This window comes from Buceros rhinoceros, unplaced genomic scaffold (genome assembly GCF_000710305.1).
Source record: "Buceros rhinoceros silvestris isolate BGI_N320 unplaced genomic scaffold, ASM71030v1 scaffold8058, whole genome shotgun sequence".
Taxonomy (NCBI): domain Eukaryota; kingdom Metazoa; phylum Chordata; class Aves; order Bucerotiformes; family Bucerotidae; genus Buceros; species Buceros rhinoceros.
Window position 1 is genome coordinate 2,745 of NW_010428552.1, and position 22,214 is coordinate 24,958.

General features: G+C 44.3%; 1 protein-coding gene across 1 annotated transcript in view; it reads right to left on the reverse strand.

Annotated features, from left to right (window-relative positions):
- Positions 1 to 639: 639 nt before the first annotated feature.
- LOC104498892 overlaps positions 640 to 22,214 on the reverse strand; it is a gene marked incomplete at its 5' end in the record, with an annotated part of 29,314 nt that continues 7,739 nt past the window's right edge. Inside the window, 7 exons of the mRNA XM_010142326.1 lie at positions 640 to 835; positions 6,863 to 6,980; positions 11,487 to 11,559; positions 12,094 to 12,302; positions 16,843 to 17,059; positions 17,981 to 18,058; positions 19,486 to 19,722. Coding sequence (XP_010140628.1) covers positions 640 to 835; positions 6,863 to 6,980; positions 11,487 to 11,559; positions 12,094 to 12,302; positions 16,843 to 17,059; positions 17,981 to 18,058; positions 19,486 to 19,722 — 1,128 coding nt within the window. The remainder of the gene's footprint in view (positions 836 to 6,862; positions 6,981 to 11,486; positions 11,560 to 12,093; positions 12,303 to 16,842; positions 17,060 to 17,980; positions 18,059 to 19,485; positions 19,723 to 22,214) is intronic.

Below are 22,214 nucleotides of genomic sequence, written 5' to 3' on the forward strand. Positions count from 1 at the left end.
AACTTAAAGTATACGAGCAGTCCCCACTTACCTCAACGGGCTTTGGATTAGAGCCATTGTAATTACTAAGCACGAGTCTCTATTAAGTGCAGCACTTTCCTTCCAGGGGCATTTCTGTGGGTGTTTGTATAAAAACACTGTCAAAAACTTCAGAACACCAGTAACTATTAAATGGCAAGGTTCAGGTTCAAATGCAGTGAACTAATTTATTTTTTTAACACTACATCCAACTGTTTTCCACCACTCACAGATGTCACTGGAACAACTCAAATACAAAAAAAATCACCTAAGAACAATGTACTACACAGACCAGCTAATATGGATTGCTTTAAAAATGCCCCCTGTTAAACTAAATAACAGCCAAATCTGCCTGCAGTAAATGTGCCTTTATATCATTAAATACTAATTTAATAGAAATCTGAAATACATGAAAACGTTGGAAATGAAAGATTGACTTTTTTTTTTTTTTTTTTTTGAATTTTAAAAAAGTCTCCAAAGCAACACCCCAAAGAAGAAAACAATCAATCCATATTAGCTGGCCGCTTCGCTGCACGGGTTAAAACTGAGACTAAGCTAAACATTAATATGCACTTTCCCAAGTGACCTGTGCCTCTGAGAGGGAAGGCTGGAGGACTCCCCTCACCACAGGCTCTGCCCACCCTCGATGACCAGATTATGGCCCGTCATGTAGTCCGAGGCTTCGGAGGCCAAATAAACGACGGCAGCCTGCAGGTCAGTCACCTGAGCCAGCCTCCCGGCAGGGATGTCCGCCAGCCAGCGCCGCACCAGCGGCTGCAGGTCCTTGGAGCGGATGAGCGGCGTGTCCACGATGCCCCTGCAACGAGCACAGGCACCGAAAGGTTAGGGCCAGGTTTTCCCCAGAAGGAAAGGCAGCACTTAGAGGCTTTCAGGATGTTAATTCTGAAGAAAACCACGGAATAGCACAGAGGAGATGCACAAGTCAGACCTGCTCTGCCTCTGCTGAAAGTCGTGATGCAAACTTTGGTAGCGCCTCTGTCCTATCACCTTTCCCTGCCGACGGGCAGGGCTGGAGGTTTGCGTTAAAGTGAGTGCACGCACGCTACCTTCTTAGCTAACAGCAGCTAAGAACCTTACTTCTAGGTTACTCATTGTAATCACCAGTTTAGGGGTTTTGTATAGAAAACAAGCACGGCATTGGAGCTGAAAGCTCCTTGAACCAGCTCTGTCACGGCTCTTGGGAGCTGTCGTCCTTCTACCGATTTCTCCTCTCGGCAGCACACCACCACACCGCGTGTTCGCGTACAGCCCAGAAATGGCGAACAGCCCGAGCGCCCACGTGTCGAAAAACGGGGGGAACAAAAGCCAGCACCCTTCCGGGCACCAGACCCTTGCCACACAAAGAAGGAGAGGCGCAGATAAGCGCAGCACGCCCGGAGCAATTCCCCTTAAAGCGATTCCCCAACAAATCACAGCACGGTTACCTGTCGTGTCTCTCTTACATCGATGAGCGACTACCCCATTTGTTAAAACTCTGCTAAGTTCATCTGCTTCAGGCGCCCTAAAAATGAGTGATGCTCTAGAAAGCCCAAAGCAGGGCGAACATTTGGCTGGCTTTTATGACTTTAACTGCAACTGATTTGTCATACTCCTCCTTAACAACATATTTGTATTTTGCGAAATGTATAATTTTTTCAGCCCCTGAACAAATATATTTACATAACTGTGTCTAACGAGAAATTACATTTAACTTCTCAGAAATGACAATAACTAAAACCTGAACTGCCAATTCCACTTCATTAGTGTGGTAGAAATGCATTCCAAATGTTAATAAAAATTCCAACATGCTGATAAATTAGCGCTTCTAAGGAGCATGTGACACCTTGGTTAACATATTCAACCTCAATTATATTTCTCTTCAGCACCCTGTTATCTGGAACCTTTGCTGGCAATCAGAGGTGCTGTTTTTCAGCGGCCAATTTTCTAGATAATGTAGCTTATCAACACTGTGGGTAAACTTGCCAATGAAATCAGGCTGCACTGAACCACACACACGCTAATTGCATCTCTTTTTTATGCATATTTACAGACTGTCACTTCAAAGAAATCAGTGGCCCATTGAGGCAGCCAGTTAGCTGGAAGAATTGCCTCTTGCAAATGAAAATTAGCAAACAAGCTAGTGATAAATATGAAATGAACAAAGTATAAAAATACCCGTTTTGTTCTGAAACTTCGCCGGCATCCCAATTTATACTTCCAAGGAAATAATTTTTTTGAGGCACACTGGATTCTGGGTATGAGATTTACCTTTTGTTTTAAATGAAGGCTGAAATCTGCTATTTACTCTGTCACCAAGTGGAACTAATTCAGACTTTCCCCCAAACATTTCTGTTTTCACTAATCGGGCAGGATTTAAATATCGGCTTTATTTTTTATTGTAATTATCTATAAACACCGGAGCAGTTCAGAAGCACTGAGCGATGCAGCTCGCTTAAGCTCCAGCAACATAATAAAATCAAACCCATTCCAGCATAGGACCGCAGACAGTTTATTTATTCGCCCCAAGTGCAGCCTCATGCTCTCACCCCTCACTCTCCCAAACTCCTTGAAAACTGGTTTTCTTCAGAAAGAAGCACGCTTTGAGCAGCAGACATGAAATCTAGTGGACTGCTCTCCCCTACACACCTCTCACCGAGCTTACAAAACCATCAACATTATCATTCTGGCTTTACTGGCAGAGATCAGAATAAGACCTATGTGATTTTATGATTTTTTTTTTTTAATTTATGTATATGTTCCAACCCCAAGGGAATGCAGATTAGGGAATACACCACAGTCCTCCAGCACAACAGATTTTGCTAAAAAGAGGACGTTTTTCAATCTGTTCGGGAAAAATGATCTTTGGTCTGATCAGCGCAACCTGTAAATCACAGCGCTGTGCCTCTCGCTGGACCTTTCTTTACGACCACTTCGAGTGACAAAAATTTAGACATGTAACAAAAGTTCATTACAAATTTTTGTTATAGAAATGAGAAAAAAATAGAGCGCAAAACTTAAAAGTTGCAAACACACATACTGATGGCACTATAAATATTAGGCATGTCATTGATACTACACATCTTCTGGGAAAGCTCTGGTGCCAAGTTGGGCAATTTAGTGTTGTCGAACCCTTTTAGGCAGATTTTAGTTGGCTTCTAACCAGTTCCAGCAAAGACAACTGCCAATGCATTAATTCCCTACCTCATCTCGTATGCAGTGCTGAGCCTATCAGTACTCTCTGTTGCATGTCGATGTAATATCAAACTGCTGGTTCCTTAATGTCAGATATAAGCATCAATATTTCATTATTGATACACAGGACAATTTGAGACATTAGGAAAAAGAAAAAAAAACCCAAAAAACAATTGCCTAAAACATTTCCACTTTGAGAGGCACATTAGGAAAAATATCACTTACCAGATACTTAACTGGAATTGTTACACGCGCTCAATCCCCAAATGAGAGCAAAAAAAGATTCCATCTGTGTGTAACTTGATTTCTTTCAGATGAGTTATTAATTTGAATGAGTTAAGTACACTCCACTTAATCAGGAAGTGTTTAATCACAAGATCCACTTAATTGGGACATCTCCCATGGAATTAAGATTTAAGTCCAAAGATACTTACCAGCAACGACTGCTGCTTAATGGGGATAGTAATGCTGCTTAATTGGGATGCCTTCAGGTGATGCTGGGATGCTCCTTCTCCTGGCAGCTCTGCCTTTCCTTCCCCCATGATGGGTACACCCAAAACCTGCAGCGATCCTGCCCTACCTGCTTTCTGACGCCTCAGAAGCCCAGTAGAGCCCCGTAAGGCTCTTTCCATACCATCCCGGGGAAACCAGGCAGGTGTGCAGGAGACAAAGCCTTTTTGCCCACTGCAGTCCACACCCTGCAGCCCAGTGGTGGAGAGTATGGTTCATCCCCTGGGACTGCCGAGTTTCCCTGGATCATCAGCAAGCTGCTCTGGCTGCTGCTGGGGGTTGAGCTGAGGATCAGCTTCTAGCTGTCCAACCCAAAGGTCATTATCCCACCACATTATGGCATTTTATGCCTCACAAACCAAGCAGAGAGATGCAGTCAGCCCACAAAACTGGCATTGATTCAGTGCAATGGCTGCAAAAATGAAAAGTCCCAATGTTGTATGTGCCAAAAACCAGAGACCCTCAAAAGTCCATCACACCCAGCACACTCCACATGTGTGGGGACCAGCAAAAGGACTAAAACACACCCCGGGCTGCCAGGCATTGGCCACCAGTCAGTGCCCTGTAAAGATTCCTATTCGCACCCAGGTCTCCTCTACAACCCGACCCCCATGTCCCTTTCCGGAAGACTCCAGCACCTTCTTAATTTTGCGCAGCCTCGGTTGTGCAGCAGGCTACAAGGCAATCTCACTCGATGGTGGCACAAGGACCAAGCACAGTTTCCACAATACATGACAAAGTCAGTGAAAGCATCCAGGTGGCCTCTTGGCCACCTTTGTCCCATGGGCATGAGGCTTGCCTGGCCAGTAAGAAAAGCCTGAACCTTCAATTTTATAAATACAATAAATTATCCTAAGACTCTGCCATAATATTTTATACATTTATAACTTTCATGCATTGCTCTGCGTAAGTTTTATGCACTCATTAAGAAATTAAGTTGATAAAAAGTGACTAAATATGAAAAGGGAGAAAACAGCCAAAAGGTTTGCATGGTGAAATAACGTTTAAGGCCAGACTAGAGTGTTTGGAGCTTCAGCCAGAGGTATGCTGAGAGTGCCTTAAAGCTCCTCACACTCCTCAAAATCCATTCCTGGTATAAGATGACTATGTGCCAGGTTGGACATCCGTGCTCAGAAAGACTGGTGGGTTTGGGACATTTTTCATCCCTGCCAAGTTGACACCACTGACAGAGGAGCTGTTGCATTGAGGCTGTTGCCTGGTGTCAGTGGTCAAGTGGGCTAAAGACTCACTGTACCTCAGTGAGTCAGGTCAGGAGACAGGACAACGAGACCAGTGGGGTCCACAGTTCTGGGTACGGGTCCAACTCTGCACTAAATGCAGGCTCACGTCTCATACGGGCAGAAGGGTGAACGTGAATATTTATTCACTCTCAAGCTCACGTGGCTCTGCTTGTGGTGAGGAGGGATGTGAGCTATACAAACCACTGTGCTCTGAGCGCTACCCAGAGCTCTCGGAGCAGCTCTGGCAGGAGGGGCTCGGCCAAAGCTTTGAAATACCGAGAGGAAAGATCTGCCCGGCTGCTGGGCGGTTCCGCCTGGGTCCCGCTGTGTTAAGGGAAATCGCTGTGTCCAGACATTGAAGACAGCAAACATTTGTCCTCCAGGTACCCCTTCTGGCTCTTCCTCCACACAGAAACCTCCCTGCTTCCTGTGGCAGATTTTTGAGCTCAGAGATAGTTTAAGACAGGTAGGGATGATCACAAAGTGACCTTGTTTTGGCTTACAAAGCAGAGAAAGAAGCAAGACTACTTTTTCTCCATGCTCTGACAACTGTGTTGAGAAATTTAACTTCAAATATGTGTGTGCTTCCAACTTATACAGAACAACGAGTTTTGATAATTTGGAGGGTATTTTTCAAATTTATGTAAACCCTCTAGAAATGGCTAATTCCTCATCTAAGTCTCCTTATCTGTGATTGCTGTGAATGTAGCACTGCTATCCCACCTCTGTTGGCACAGATTACCCACCAGTTTTCAGACACAGTTCCTGCCAAGTCCTACCGAGCTTCCCTAATTCCCACGACCTCCTCCAGCTCCCGAAAGCCAGTGGAAATCCACTAGCACTCGTTGTGGGAACAAGATTGCAGAGCTGATAGCATTGGCGTGGGGTAAAACCCCATTACAAAGCAAGATGCTCTTTAAAGAATCTATGGATCACATAGCGCGATGGTTGGGGTCGCTGGTATAATCAGTAATAAATAATCATAAGGAAGACAGCGCTAGGAAGTGGAGAGCAGACCAACAGTAAAAACAGAGGCACTTGCTGTTAAGCTCTGTGATTTTATTTTTTTTTTACTCCACTTTGTGGATTAAAATATGTAATTTGTTTTTCCTAATTTGATGTACATTATATCTTCATTATTATAATTTAACTCCTGGGTTAAAATTCTGCCCTTCTTTCTTACTCTGATTGACTTCAATGGTCTCCAGAATTTGACCGCTCCCAATTAATGCTATCCACTTGGGTTTCTGCTTCACACCACCGTGCACCGATAATTGTTTAATAAAGTGACTGTGTTGCGTATGCGTGTGAGAAATGGGGAGAGAAAAAAATATACGTGGCAAGAAAACTTTTCTCTGTGAATAAATTCCATAAAAGCAAACATGCAGCTTTAAGTCTCTAAAAATAGGGGAAAAGTAATTTGTAATAAATATATATATATTTACAAAATTACACCTGGCCTCCTGTGATTGTCAGAGCTGAACAGTATCTCAATTACAGCAGCACAATGTGGCTTTTCAAGTGCCTATATATTCGTCTCAAGTAAAAAGGGGAAAGAAGTATTGTCTATTAAGTGTCAAAAGCCTTTTCTTTAACCACAGAAGGCTTGGACAGACTAAGGAAATATTTCATCTGGAAGAAAAATGCTAAAAACTACCCTTCACGTTATTGGAAAACCTATTATCAAATGCTAAAACCTCTTCTTAAATCCCTGAGTATACACAGAAACAGAGCAGGCTCGGTTCTAAGTATTTAAACCTTTGTTAAGGAAAAGACAACATAAAAAGGGATGCAATCCACCTGCTAATTAGAAACTTTATTTGCCGAGCTACTGTTCATTTGAGCTTTTCAGAACGTTTCATTCTCTTTGTACTTTCAAAAGGAGGCTACGTTTTACTTACGGGGAAATGCAGTTGACTTTTACTCCTCTGTCAATCCATTCGGTTCCCAACGTCTGTGTTAGTTTCACGACCCCGGCTTTGGAGGCGTTGTACGCCAGCTGCTTCTGCGGGTGCGGGACTAGAAGGGATTCAGAAAAAGGGAATTATTTATTCTCCTCAAATTAAGGTCGCTTCGGCACTAGATGCCCTGCACGGAGATGAACTCTTTGCTGTTTTCTCTGATACTAGGCAAGGAGCAACAAGAATTTAGCCACCCACAACACAAAACTCTAAAGCTGTTTTTTGCTGTCTATTATTTTTGCCTCAGCGGCTGGGTTACTAGGGAAAAAAAAACAAATTAAGAAGCTGCATATCTGGGCAAAGCCAAAACCAATGTATTAAACATACATATGCAATACTAAACATACATAAGCTAAATATTCACGTACACACATGTGGATTCCTATATTATACAGGTATGTAGGTTTAGGCACATATGTATGTTTATATACAAAATACTTATACACTGAAATAACTAAAAGAATATAGTGTAGCATAATGATACAATATGGTATGTTATAACATATTATATGATATTATGTGATATAATACAACATAATATGGTCTAATATGATACAATGCAATATAATACAGCATAATGTAAGTGCATAATAGGTTTTATAGGACATATTCTATTATATATAGCTTCTGGGAACAAACTGTTCTCCTTAATTTTTAAATTATCCATAGTCTGAAGCAAACACATCACATTATCTAACCAGTGTTTGTGTGGATGTGAGCACAGGTGCGTCCCAAAAATTCAGAACACCCACCACTTTCAAAATGTGAAGCTTTTGAGAATGCTTCAGAGATGTCACATGTCAGTCAGCGAGGGAAAATGATCGGCTTGCTAATTACAATGTTCAAGCTTGTTAGTGCTGTGTGCTCGGGTGGCTCTGCCCCTCCACCAGCTCTCACACTTGCAGTGTTCCCAAGAAAGCTGCTTAAGGACAAATCCCCAGGGGGTGTAAAGTGCTTTAAACCCAAGAGAGTCAAACCGAGTTGTCCCAGCTGTTGGGATTGACACCCACAAAGCGTCTCTCCCTGGACTTTTCTGGCTGCCGTTATGACTTCATTAAACAAATCCAGAGCAAAGCACGGATCCATAATTAGCACCGTAGTGGTACTGAGCATCACTGAGTTGCTGCCTCTTTCATGAAGGGAGAGCGGGGAAAATCAGAGCTAAATATGGGTAATCACGAAGCAAGCCATAGTAGCCTGGGGTAAGGTAATGCTGAACCCTGGAGACAAGTGAATCGCTGTGTTTGTGTAAGGTACAGCAGGCAAACCCCAAGGTGTTTCGACAAGATCACCGAAGCAGCACTGGCGGATGGCATTAAATTGGTCTTAATTTATGAAATTAAGTTGGTGCATCGGTTCTAGTTCACTGCCATCCTCGGTATCCCAACACATCCACTGTGGATTTTATTGACTAAAATTATTGGGTTTGAGTGTGTCAGTTTAAAGGACGAAGAGAAGATGGTACCAAATTGAGCTATCCCACCTCTGAACGAGCCCAAAGCCCTACTGCAATCACTGAGCATGTGAATAAGGACCTTTGCCTTGAGCACAGATGTTTGTGAATACATTTAAAGCTCACGCATGATGGGACCAACAATTGGTGTTTCTTTTTTGCTCTATGTGTTGAAGGTTTGCTCAGAATTCAGAGGCCTTTTGCTTGCTACAAAGACCGTTTCCCACCATGCCCTCTCTCTGCCAGCATTTGTTCTGAGCTCAGCTTTTGTGCGATACGAACCACTTTGCCCTCTGCATGCGCCTGTTGTCCCCCACACACAGAGCACCGGGTGGGCTCTCAAAAAAAAAGTAATTTCTTGATTAATTGCCATGCATCAGCTCCAAGTTACATACAACTTTGGTAGTTAACCTTGTAACCTCCCAAAAGCTAAACTTTCCAAACATGTCTGTTTGTGATAAATCATCCAGCATTTACTAAGAGGGGAAGAGTTTTGGCACCGTCTCGACACCTCTAGTGCACACGGGTGAGAACAGCGAGTTGCTGCAAGCTATCAGAGTCAGCTTTTGGATTTGGGGTGGGGGCTAAGACAGGGTTTTCAAGAGTCCTTCAGTGTATTTGCCTTTGTCTCCGTAAGAGTGTCTAAGGAAGGTAATTCAGAAGATGAACTGTGCCCTTCCTGAGTCACTTGGCCCCTCTCAGCTGGAAGAGCTCAAGAAGCAGCCAATGGCGCTGCAAAGCTCTGGCACTGGATGGGTTTTCTGCAGCTGAGCACCCCTCATCTCCTCCTCTTCCCCTACCTAAGGCGGTCTCTTACAGACAGAAGAGCAAGCCTGAAGCCCTCCAAGCTCTTACAAACTGAGGCTAGAGATTGTGAACAAAGCTATGCCTTCAGCAGTGCCACCAAAAACAATCTGCATTTGGAAGGCTTCTGGGAAACGAGGACACTCATTTCTGTTTTGGATGGAGAAGATGGGAGGAAAACAGATAAAACTGCTGCATTACATTTTTAACACCTGACACTGTTTTTACAACCTTGTGCTGTGCAGCCACATAATGTCAATGAGAGGTGGCCATGGCTAGAGAAGACCAGACCACTTACCATGAAGGTATTCACTGTAAAAGTTACAGGTCTGAGTTACACCTGGGCAAAGCGCAGAGCTGCAGCAGCCTTCTCGCTGCTGCTGAAGCATACGGCTGGAATAACTCCAGTGAAATACCAGAATCAAAATGCACATATGCAAAAATGTATGTGGCTTATCTTCAATTAATTAAAACTGATTCTGAGCAGTGTATCTGGAAAAAATCACAAATAAAACCCTCCCTTATCCTGCTAAGTGTCTCCTCATTTTCCTGTATCTCTGAAGAAGGACTCAACCTACGACAACAAAAAAAAATATCCCCTAACTATTTCTAGAAACATTTCATACTATGCCAGTTGGCCAACATACTTAAATAACCAACCAACCAACATATTTATTTAACATTCAGCAGATGGACATGATATGAACATCGTGGTTTTCATTCGTAGTTTTATAACTACTAGATTTTTTCAATGCCAAGATTCAAACAGGTTCAGAAGGTAAACACATCTCTTTGTCTCTTGTCTTCTGGCCTAGCAGGCATTAACTTTCAATGACATTTAAATGCCTCTTGCAATGACCCTTCCAGGCTGCTCCCAGGGTTGCTTTCCAGGGTTTGTTCCTACTCTATGACCTGCAAACATGGTCGCCATGCTGGTCTTGGTGAACTTGGTGTGCCAGCCAAGAAGGGTTGAGGCTGAGCAGGTTGCCGTGGTGGGAAGGCATTACCTCCCGGCTCAGCAGAACTGTGCCGAGACCCGACGGAGAAGCCCTGGAAGGAAATGCCTCTCCTCTAGCAGTGGAGAGCACTTCTGGGTGCAAGAGCAAGGGCGAGAGCAGTGTGCCAAACCGGCAGACCCCCAGCTGGTGCCAATTTCTGGAGCTTCAGAACCTTCTCTCAGGTGGAATATTTCCCAGTAAATTTTGCTTTGCGATGACGATGTGGAGGTGACAGCCCGAGCCCAGACCAGAGCCCCACCGTGCAGAGCAGAGCAAAACAGTCTGGAGCATTTGAAATTTAAAGCTTCACATTCTTCATAAAATTACTTTTCTTTGGGAGATTTTGTAAGTCTGCAAAGCTGGGGCGGAGGGACGGTGCCTGTGTTTGAGCATAAGTAAAACAGCTGGTAGAGACACTTGAAAAAAGATTAACAACAACATTATAAATACATTTTTGAAGAAACATTTAAAGTTACTGTGCAATAAACTGAGCAGAATGTCACAGAATGTCAAACTGGGCACAGTAAAAATAAATGTTATTCCCAAGGAAAATAAAAAGACTGCATATTTATGTAACATTCAGCAGATGGACATGATATTAATACAGGGGTTTCCAGTTGTACTTTTATAGCTACTAGATTTTCTTGCCTAACTTGGCAACCCAAGGCACCATTTGATTTTTGGATTTGGACAATACTGCAACAGATGTCCAGACCAATAAAATAAATTCCTAAAGGGCTATGCTTAATTTGTGTAATTGATCAATTTTGGTTACATGGGCCTCAGTTCACCAGCATGTAACTGCCTTCCAGATTAGCTCAGCAGTAGGGATTTCAGTCCATATGTTACAATGGTTTATTGGCGCTTTTGACGACACTGCTGATTCAGCAGCGTTGGTGGAGACACCTGTTGGCAACGATAACGACATAAAACCCACAGGTACCGGGGCAAAAAGTGAGCGCAAAAGCTTTTGGGTGGCTTCTAAGCATCATGGGGGCACAGCTCCCCGTGCTCAAACGCCTTCGCCTGAAATTGCCGGGGAGTGCACCAGCACCTCTCCCATGCCATCAGTGCCTCAGAGTCAGAGAAGGTGACTCCACCTCTTCTATAAAAAGTAATAAGTGCACTAAAACATAGAGGACAGATAAATGTTGAAAAATGATATCAATAAAAATTTTGTAGTACATTTCCTCTAATACAAAATGTCAGTGATTTACTCCTTCCCAATACAGGTTTAATTGATTCAAATAGCATCGGTAGTAATTAAAATATGGATTCTGAAGCACAACTGTTAGCTCTCATCACTCACCTATTAAACTTGCCATAGATGCTGTGTTAATTATCTTCCCATATCCTTGATTCAGCATAACACGGCCTGCAGCCTGTGACAGAAATTAAAGGAAAGACCAGTGACCCTTTTTGTGATTGTGCTAATAATGACATGATAATAAATTAGTCTTCACTTTTCAGAAGAGTTTATGTGCAAAGACATTTTTTTTTTAAGCACTTGATATAAAAACTTGGTATAAAAGTGGCTGATGCAGGAAAAATCCCATTGTCATTTCAGCCCCTCTTCACTGTTGGCAATATTTTATCAAAATCGTCGCTATTGTTGGGAATGGCTCCCCGAAGCTTTCTGGGTTTCAGGATGTGTCAAATAACCACCCTCCAGAAAAATCTGGTCATTCTTAAATGCCTGGGCTTGGGCACCCAGTAAGTACCAGCTGCTTTTGAAAACACCGACCAAACTCTGTAATTGATATAATTGTTATCTCTCTCCGTAACTCCACCAAAACTAAGGTCACTCTTATTGTGATAATTAGGAATAAAGTGTTATTACATTTTGGTGAAGTTACTGCTTAGAAAATTATTACCCATTTGCAAAACAAACCAGTGCAGCAGCATTTCACACCTACTTGGCAACACAAAAATAATCCTCGTAAATTGACATTAAAAGTTTGGTCCCATTCTTCCAGGGAAGTATCTTCGCTTGCAGAGTTCCTGTTGATTCCCGCGTTGTTGCACGCGATGTGAACCGTGCCCCAGCGAGCCACGATGGCATCCACAACCCTTTGCACATCCCCGGGTTTGCTTACATCTGCTGCGAGGGCAATGCTTTGAATCCCTGCATTAACACAGGAGTCATGAAGTCAGTACAGAATTCGCAGAGAAAGAGGGAAAAAAATCTATTTTATGGTTATTTATTCATTCCCATATAGATGTGTTCTGTCTATGTGTGCCACCTGAATTCATTGCTCCTCGGACCGTATCACAGCGGGTGTTTGTTGCTGCAGTGCTGGGAGGGAGCTGCGGGCTGCTCCGAGGGGGCCTCGGTGGAGGCAAACCCCAGCGAGGAGCGGAGTCTGCCGCTCCTCCAGGACGAAGCTTTGAACACTGCACCATCTTCTGTCCAAAGCCTCAACTGCAGCTTCCCCCTCCTGAGCAGACATCACCGGCCCGGGAACGGCAACGGCCCAGGAACAGGATAAAGCAAAGGGCTCTTTCACTTGCTCAAAGGCAGAGGGGTTCGATGCCAGTGCCCCCCAAGATGCTGCAGAGATTTACAGGATTTGAACATGCAAAAGTCATGCTTTGTTTTTCCTAGAAAAATCTAGGCATTGATTTTTGCACCAGTGCTGATCTGTAAAAATCTTCATTTAATTTACTATCAAAATCACCTTTAAATACCCTTATTATTATTTTTTAAAAAGATAAGCAGCCTACTAAGGCAACTGATGCCAAGGGGATTATACCCATCCTGAAAGTTAAACAAGGCTGCACCAGTAAGGGCTGTGGTGAAATGGGTTTTAACTCACAAGAAGGGAGACAGCCGCTGGGGCTGGACCATACATCAGCAGTCTGCAGCAAAGAGTCCAAGGTAGGAAGCGACAGCAGTTAAAGATTTTTTTTTTCACTTCTGTTAAAATGGGAAAATTCTTCCCATTTACTCCCACTTACAGATAATTCTAATAAAAGATTTAAAAGAAACCTTAAACCTCTCCTATGAGAACAGGAGAAGACTCTCCCCAAATGAAGCTTTGAGTCAGAGGCTTCCACAAAATTGAGGCAAAGCAATAACTGCCCAGTGGAGTTTGAAGAAAACGACAGGAAAGTGGCGTTTGGATGGAAAAGCTCCTCTTGATCTCCAGCACCTCAAGGAGCCTGTCAGAGTACACACCGTGCGGTGATGCTGCTCTGGGGTACAACCCACATCAGGCCATGGGAGCTAATGTCCCCTCAAGCCGTCAGCTGTGCCATGGTCCCCTGGCTTTCACAGCGGAGAAGAGGGCAGACCCGTAACACGGCCACCTACAAAAAGGAACACACATTCTGCCGCTAAACAAGACCTCTTATTCTAGTGCAGGTTTTGTGCTAAATATGCTGAAGGAATAAGAATAAGAAGGGCCAGACAGTCCCTGTTGCTCCTCCTAACTGTTATCAAGGCATGTAACAACGTACAGGGAGACGCCACAATCTTTTTTATTCAATTTACAAACAAAACGGGTGCAAGCCTGTTACTCATGGTAACAGAACAAGGCTCTTCACCTGCCCTCCAACTCTCACCCCGTTTATGGCGTCAGCTTATACAACAGTTCACAAAAACAAGACAAAAGGTGCCACATGTGAGTGCCTAGTGAAGAAGCAGTGAAGGCACGCTCGCTTCAAACCTGAGTCCCACACTTGACCTTAATCAATTCAGCTGATATCTCTGCACTCTGAAAGAGGAAAAAAAAGAGTTTCTGCCTCTCCACTGTCCCCTCAAACAATCTGTGAAAAATAATAAATAAACTACAGAAGAATAGCTTAAAATCTGTAGTCCCAACCAGAGGCAAGAAACCCACCCCATGACCGTGCTGCTACATGCATGACGGTGCCAGTGCATCTCTATTGTCCTCGGAATTAGTTTTGCGATACTCATGAAGGCAGTTTTGTGATGAGAGGGGCAGGAGAGGAGCCCAGTGGCTCCTTGATGGAATCTGCCCAAGGTGTCCTCCTCCAGGGGACATGTACCTGGACCCCCTGCCATGGGCTTCATCTCTGCTCTCTCAGTATAAATGGGGGAAATACATTGCATATAGACAGGAAGATCAGAAGTGACATTGTGGGGAAGGCATTTGCATAGTTTACAGTGAAAATGCACATTTTTAAAATCCCATCAGACTATTTCTTCCCTCAAGGTACAGGCAGCGATACCCCCTGAAGACAGAGGGGTGTGTAGTGGAAGGTAACCCTCAGGATTTTTTGGTTAGGTTTCATCATTTTAGGTTCTTCTGTCAGGATCCATTAGCAACTGTTGAAAAAGGTATCCACACAGGACCCGAAACCAAAGACCCCGGTAGCCACGGGGCATACACCCGAGCTGCCTAGCAAAGCTAAAACAGAGATCACAGAGGTTCTGATGTTTAAAACTCATCATGAAATGATGGCACCATCCCAAAAGACAGTAAATGGCTCCTTGGTATAAGAAGAAAGTGGGTTTAAGAAAGCTAAGCAAAAGGTTTGAAAAAAGTATCAGCACAGGAATGACTTGAGGCACTGCATTTCCAACTTGGAGTTAGAGATCCACAACCGAAGAGGGGTGAGGGGTGGGGTTGGCAATCACAGCTCCTTTGGGCTTAGTATAGCAGGGAAAATATGTATTAATACTATGGTTGCTTCAATTTACTCATGAGAATATTTTGAGAGTAAAGCTAGCTGAACCTTTTTGTCACAATTTATTTCCAACAGAGTATGTTACTTCTTTGAAGCCAAAATGTTTCATGGAAACATATTGATTTCAACAAAAGTTTTCAAGGGAAAGCTTCAGAGGTCCAGGCTAGCCTCTCTAGTTACCACTGGAGAGAAAGAGATTGAAAACCTGACCTTTTCAGATCCTTTCCAAAAACGGGCATTTGGATATAATTCCCTTTCACAAAAGCATTACAAAGTTTGGGGTTTGTTCCAACAAGGAATGACAATAAATTTGAAACCTCAAAAACTGTCAGGAGATGGAATGGATGTGCCCTGACCAGCTGCACTGGTCAAGTTGACAGAGGATATTCGACCTCAAAGAATAAGGATGTGTAAGGACTGAGAAGCAAGATTTTCTGTACTTCAGACTGCAATATCTGCTACACCTCATAGCCCCTCCGACTATACTTTGTTACTCCCCACCACCTCCTCCAGGCTTGCAGCCACCGGTGAAGGAGCAGAGATGTAGGGCAGTCATTGAAGGGTGGATAATCAAACTCCTACTGAAAATGCCCTGGAGATGAGTTAAGTTAGTTCTCAAATAGGTTGTTGGCATCCGAAGTCTCACGGCTCCGTCAAGTAGCCCATTTCTATCTGAATGGCTCTACTTGACATGCAGGATCTCACCCTGCAAAACCGTCCAAAAGGCAAGTTAACTCCTAGGACACAGCTACTCTGTGCCAAGACCATATGGCTCCAGCGCATGAGAAAATGAAAAGCTTCAGGGAAGGGGGGACTGGGTGACTCAAGAATCTGTAATAGGAGCTGGATGCTTTCTATCCCAGGTTGTCATTTGGGGTCAGACCAACAATCAAAGCTTTAACCCTTACGCTGATACTCAGTGTAAAGTCTCTCTCCTGCTTACCTGAGTGGGATCATACAGATTGAGGCTTTTTGTTTAAGATGTTCTCTGTGGAGGCTCAGGATGGTATCGAAACCAGAACCGAGCCATTCCTCGCCCCTTCCTCAGAAAGCTGATGGAGACTGGGTGGGAGAAATACGTCAGCAGGGGCTGGTTTTGCTGGAGAATATGGTTTCCAACGACCTTTCTGAAGTCAGAGTGGAAACAGATACTGGAGACTTCATCCAAACGGAAATGTGAAAATTTCCTGGGTAAATCTCTGTCTTTAGAGCAATGAAGTACTGAACTTCGAAGAAAGCTCTGTTGGAATCTCAGAAAAGGAATTATAAAATGAGTAACACTTCCTTTCTTTTCTCGTTAAAATTATATTTCCAGTTTTCTTTTTCCCCTTTACAATTGCAGTTTAGCGTGACTCCAGGGGGAAATTCAATTTTATGTTACATTTTCTGGTTTTACTGCTAAAATAGAAGTGGCTAGCAGAGGATTTTACCTCTTATTTGGGATTTTAGTTATTATGTCTATTAGTATTTTGTTCCTATATCTGACCTTGCACGTATGTTTGAAAGAACTAGAGTTGAGAGTTTCAAAAACGACTTTGCTTCAATTCGAGGGTGCAGTGAGAGATTTAGGTTGACAATAATTCTACCTTGTTTGGGTGTTTTGGCTCATGGTCCAGACATTAGGTATGGAGGAGGTGCCAGGGAGGGTGTATGTGCTAACAAGTTCATAGGCCATGTCTGTCTTCTGTCCTTAACGAAGGCTGAGGTGCCTTGGCGTGATTTACTCTGAGGTCCAGTTTATACAGATAAATAACTCTTGCAGATGATATGATATCGATGGCTGTTTGCTGAGACAACACTGCCATCCAGCCTGGGCAGGAGAAGCTTTGTGACCCTGGCACACTTGTACTTGCTGTTTGAAAACCCTCTGCTCTAACCTAGTCCCCATGAGGGCTGGATGGAAGATAACTGCGCTGCAGAGAGAGGGTCAGGGTTGAACAAGGAAAGCAGCCCGATACGGCCCTCATCACCGGGTTGTGCGCAGCAGGACCTGCAGTCAGTCCCGTCCTTACCTTTGAGGCTGAGCTCACGCACCACCGCTTCTGCCTTTGCAAGGACCAGATCCACAACAGCTACTTTAGCACCGGCTTCCCCCAGCGCGTGAGCGAAGGCTCTTCCAATTCCCTGCCCTCCACCTGTCACATAGGCCACCTTGTCATCCAAACGCAGGCGGTCAAGGATGCGGCGCCTGTTATAGCCCCAGAAGACATCATCCCTCACCACTTCTCCCTAAAATAAAAACATACATACGTTGCCCAGTCAGGGGCAGAGCTCTCCCACCCAGCTGGCTCCAGGAAGGCACAGAGGCTAAGGACAAGTTTCCAAAGGCAGGATTTGACTCAAGCGGAATGCAATCAAAATATCTTCACGAGGCTGGTGCGCAAATAAAGATATCAGCCAATAACTTAAACCAAGCTGTCATCTGATCAGCTGCCATACATCATTTCCCCCCGCCTGGAATCAAAAGGGAAAATACAAGATGTTTGAAATAACGAGTTTGAAATGCCAGGAATTACCAGTGGGTGTAGCTTTGGGAGTACTCAGAAACTGCAAAACAATCAGGATGTTTGGGTCTGGATTCACCGAATTAGGCCATTGTGATTCCAGATGGGAATTTCATTACCGCTGGATGATGCCCACAACATAAAATAGAGAAAGATAAAAGCACCATCTTTTCCACGGGACAGGCAAAATCTAAGGCCAAGAAAATAGTTGGTTCAGAGACCACAGGAGGGCATCATGTGCTGCCTTTGGGCAAAATAAAAGAGCTACTTTAGAAATATTGCATTGGTTCATTCAGGCCCTGCTCCATCTGCCCACACTCCCCTGCACAGGAAGAACTGGAGGGCACTGGGCACAGCCACCCAGTGAGCAGCAGCATGCCAGCCGCTCCGGGGATTTATCACAGCACCAGCGTGTCTGATCCAAAAGACTTTGCAAGGAATCAGCTTTTAATAGCTTCAACAGAAGCCTGGACTAGTGAGGCTACCATGAGCCAAGCCCTAAGCTGGTGAGTCCGTGTTGCACCGCACCGTGGCACAATAGAATGTGAGTTTGGGCTCTTGCCACCAGACCCCTGGAAACTGTTTTGCATTGTCCTCAGCAGAGTCAAAATTTTCCCAGAAGTGCTCACAGAGAGGAAATACGCACCTTGGGTTCAATCACTGCATCCGGAGGTACGAGGCTCCTTCGAATGATGCTCAGTCCACTCTGCACAGGTAAAATCATCTGCAGATGTAACACACACACACGGTTCTCAGCTGCTTTGTACCTTTCTGTCACCCGAATTCCATTGATACCGATACGAAGAACAGCCCGCCCTTCCTTAGGCCACAGCAGCTTTTCCCCCACTCCTATTCTTTAGCTGAAACTCCTTCCGACACAAATATGTCAGGCATTCCATTTGCTCACATTCCTCTTCCAAACTCTCGGCTTCTACAAATGCCAGCAAAAAATGCAATCGTGTCTCTCCGTTTTCAAAACCAGTGCCAGCTGCTGAGGTTTCTGGGTTTCCACTGCCTGGCTAATGCTGTCATGAGGATATTCCACTCTTATTCTTGCAGCTCAGCAAACCATAATAGCAACACTTGGTGTTCTTCAGCATTTGCTGGAACATCTGTCCTGCACCCATGGATGAGTGTCAGTGGGTTTTGCCACCTACCTTCTGCGACACCATTATCACAATTCAAGTGAAAGCTGCTTTCAGTGTTGGAAGTTCAACACCACTATCAAACTATCAGAACGCTAGATATGGAAATAACATGCGATCTACATGCATTGGATGGGTAACAGGAAGATTTGAGGCATGGAAAATTGTCATCAATTTTTCCCTCTTCTACAAAGAAAAGCTGTTGCTCCTGGTACATTAGCTGTGAGTTGTGTTGATGAAGGAATCATAAGAGGCACCACCAGAGGCTCTCTGACCTGCAGACAGTCAAGGACCTTAAGCCAGCGATGCACATGCCAAAGCCCTCAGGGTATCAGCCACACAGCCCCGTGCTGCAGAGAGCTATGGCAGGGGGGAGTGTGGGAGGACGTGCCTGGAAGGAAAGGTCAGACCTCACTTGTCCCACCATGGGACCAGCCTTCCAAAGCAGAAGGGCGGGCAGGGAGCTGGCCATTCTCGGTGGTTCCCCCACCCACAGCAGCCCGAGTGCAGCCATGGCACGAGACCAAACTTTGCAAGTTGGTGGCTACTGCCCTGGGGTAGCATCATTCACGCCTGCTTTTAAAGCCCTGGAGAATGTGTGTCTAATTTTGCCTGTAAAACCACAGCATATTATTTATGTATCCTATTACTACTTATTTTTCCTCCTGCTGGAGTACGACGTTGTTGACTCCTGTTGTGCTGGTGATGCCCTACAGCCTCCAGAGCCTTTAAAGTAGAGCGGCGGTTCCTCGGTTGTGCTGTAGAGCTGCCTATTCACTCAAGCCCTCCACTTCCACCTTGACTTTAACACTCTGTGTGGTGTAGACAGAGAGTAAGGACCATTTCTGAATAGAGAAACTTGCACATAGAGCACGACCGAGGTGAATTATAATAAAATCTGAGTTCATTTTAGGTCCTCTAGATAATGGTACCAAGAAACACCTTAAAGAGTACTTTGCAAAATCCATAGATACATGGGCACCTCAACCAATTGCATTGCACTAACCTGCTCAACGCGAGGATCTGAATTAATCACCGCATTTAATTTTCTGACAGCTAGTACATTTTCATCAGATATGTTCTCCAGGTAGACTTGTCCTTTCATGAGCGTATTCTCCATACAGATCACTGCATCCATTCTCAGCAAGTGGTTATCCATGACAAAGCTGTAGTAGTTAACAGCGTTTCTTTGATCAGCATCAATAAAGACTATATCAAAGTGCTCATCCTCAGCATGTAATGCCTGGAAAAAAAATGATGTTGGAGAACACACTAATTATTTACCTGAAAACTTAAAGTCTTGCCATTAGAACATCTTTTATATAAAATTCGAACCAGAGGGGACCCTGTTCGTTCAAGGTAACACTGCTAGAACAACTTCTGGAGATGCTGGGAGTTTTCCACACTTTGCCACCAATCCTGCAGCAATGCTGGTGCCCAAAACTCTGAGCCTTTCCAAGAAAACCAGGATATAAAAGAGGATGGCTCATCCCAGCTTGTGGTGTAGAGAGTCACAGCAGAAACATCTGTGTATCTACAGTCAAAGCAGATTGATCCATAAGGGTAAGGGAGAGGCATCAAACCCTGCGGCTGAAATGCTGCAGCAAGTTATCTCTTCTCAAAAGAGTAACTATCAACAAATTGAAGAGGGCAATTATATCAGTCTGAGAAAAAGAGGCATAAGGCTGATCCTGGGAATTGCAAACTAGTGCGTCCCATTTCAGTAGCAGGAAAATGGTTGAAATCCCAATTAATAATAGAATTATAAAGCACATGAAAGAACAGGTCACGATAGAGATAAAGCAGCACAGCTCTTGTGAAGGAAAATGATGTTTCTTTAATCTAAAAAAAATGCTTTGGATGGCTCAGCAGCAGAGAGGATAAAAGAGAACTGGCTGCTATCATCTAATTGGATTTTCAGAAATGTGGCACACCTTCCCTCCAAGCAGGCTGCTGATGATAATGTATAAAAGTGTTGATGGATGACCAGATGGGAGCCTTTACAGCCTTCTCCTGTGGCAGTTAATGCACTCACTGCCCAAGAGGCTGCTATGGAATATTTCAGATTCCATCTGGGACTATTTAACTGCATCTGTGTGCGTTGCAATGAAACAACAGCTCATCCACCTATCTCGGCAAGCAGAAATGCTTTCAAGTCTTGGCATTTCGAGTGAAAAGAGAAACAATTATGTTTTCCAGAACTCACTGTTTCTACCACAACTTTTAACGGTACCTCTTGCGTCCAGATTTCCCTTTTGTGTCTGGAGACATTATGCACAATGAGTGATGAGCGATCCCCAGAGATGTAAGAGAGAATGAGTCAATAATAAAGGGCAACAGAATGTGAAAAACTAATTTGTTTGGGGGAGTGAGGTTGATGGCTTCCAAACAAAGACTTCAGGAGCCTTTCTGAAGCAAGGAGAGCGTCATTCCAATGAGGAAATAGCAGGAAGTGGATCATCGAAGCTGTGAATTACTCAATTGTCTAAACTGGTGTCATTGTGAGCCTGCTAGTGGTTAAAAATCAAGCCTGAGAGCCTGGATAGTCACACTTAACTCCAGCTGGCTTGATAGCACAGGAGCTCTGCCAAAAGCATTCATGAGTCCACATTTAGGGCACCTTTTGATACTACACTATAATGAAAGAAGACCTTAAGGCCAAATATATGCTGATCTCTAATAAATGTAGCAGAAACTGGGATATCTGGTTCTCTGGGATTCATCTTTTCAATCCATGGCCAGCAAGAAAATTTTCCCTTGGTTCCCTCTTGAGCTCTACTGGGGGGAAAGCAGCAGGAACACTTTTGTTACTGTGGAAGAGCATCTCGTATCAAGTTGCAACTCAGCCAGCCTCTCCAATGTAGATACTTCAGGAAGGGTCAGAAGATGAAAGCTGGAAGGAGTCGTCCATCAGGAAGAGAGATTAGAGGTGTCATTCCCCGGAGAGAAAAGTCAAAGCCAAATTCAAGTAATTATCATGACTTATCACTACTTTCTGACTTGTAACCTTCCCAGGCGGAGGAGGTGGGGGGCAGATATTCAGAAGCAGATGTGGCCATCTCTGAACATATGTTACTATTGCTCTGTGGTATGGCTCCCTAATGAAAAAGAATCTCACTTTTATGCATTGACTTCATTAGGTCCATATGGAGTTGTGTAGCTCTTTGGATATTAGCTGGACTTCTCATCTCAGCCCTCTTACTGTAGTGCCTTCCCATTGACAGCTTATCTCCTCCTTATCTGTCTTCTGATACAGATAAACCACCTTTTAACTCCACAGCTTTCATCCCAGGAGGGTGCCTGTGTCGTATGTGTATCCGGCACACGCTTGTCTTGTCCTTGCACTGCCCGGGTGTGCAAGGCCACCGTTTGGAAGGCATTTCACTTCTGTCACTTCATCAAGGCCTGAAGGGCCAGTCATGAAGGTCACTTGGACACCTTTCCTTTCTTCTGGGTGCCTAGTACTTGACACCTATATGGAAATGCCTGACTCACTGCCCTGGAGCTCCTAACTGGGACCCTGTCATCATTTGAGCTTCTTGTTTCCACACCTTCAAGATTGCTGTGGCATCTTCCATATTTAGCTGGAAACAGCTCCAGGCCTATAAGGGGAAACCGTGAAATTCCTTGAACCAATGTTGCCTCTAGACAGAACACGTGTCACCCAGACAGACGGTCACTGGGAGACACACGGACACTGGAGAGAGTTTCCTCACTGCCAGCACCTGCTGCTGA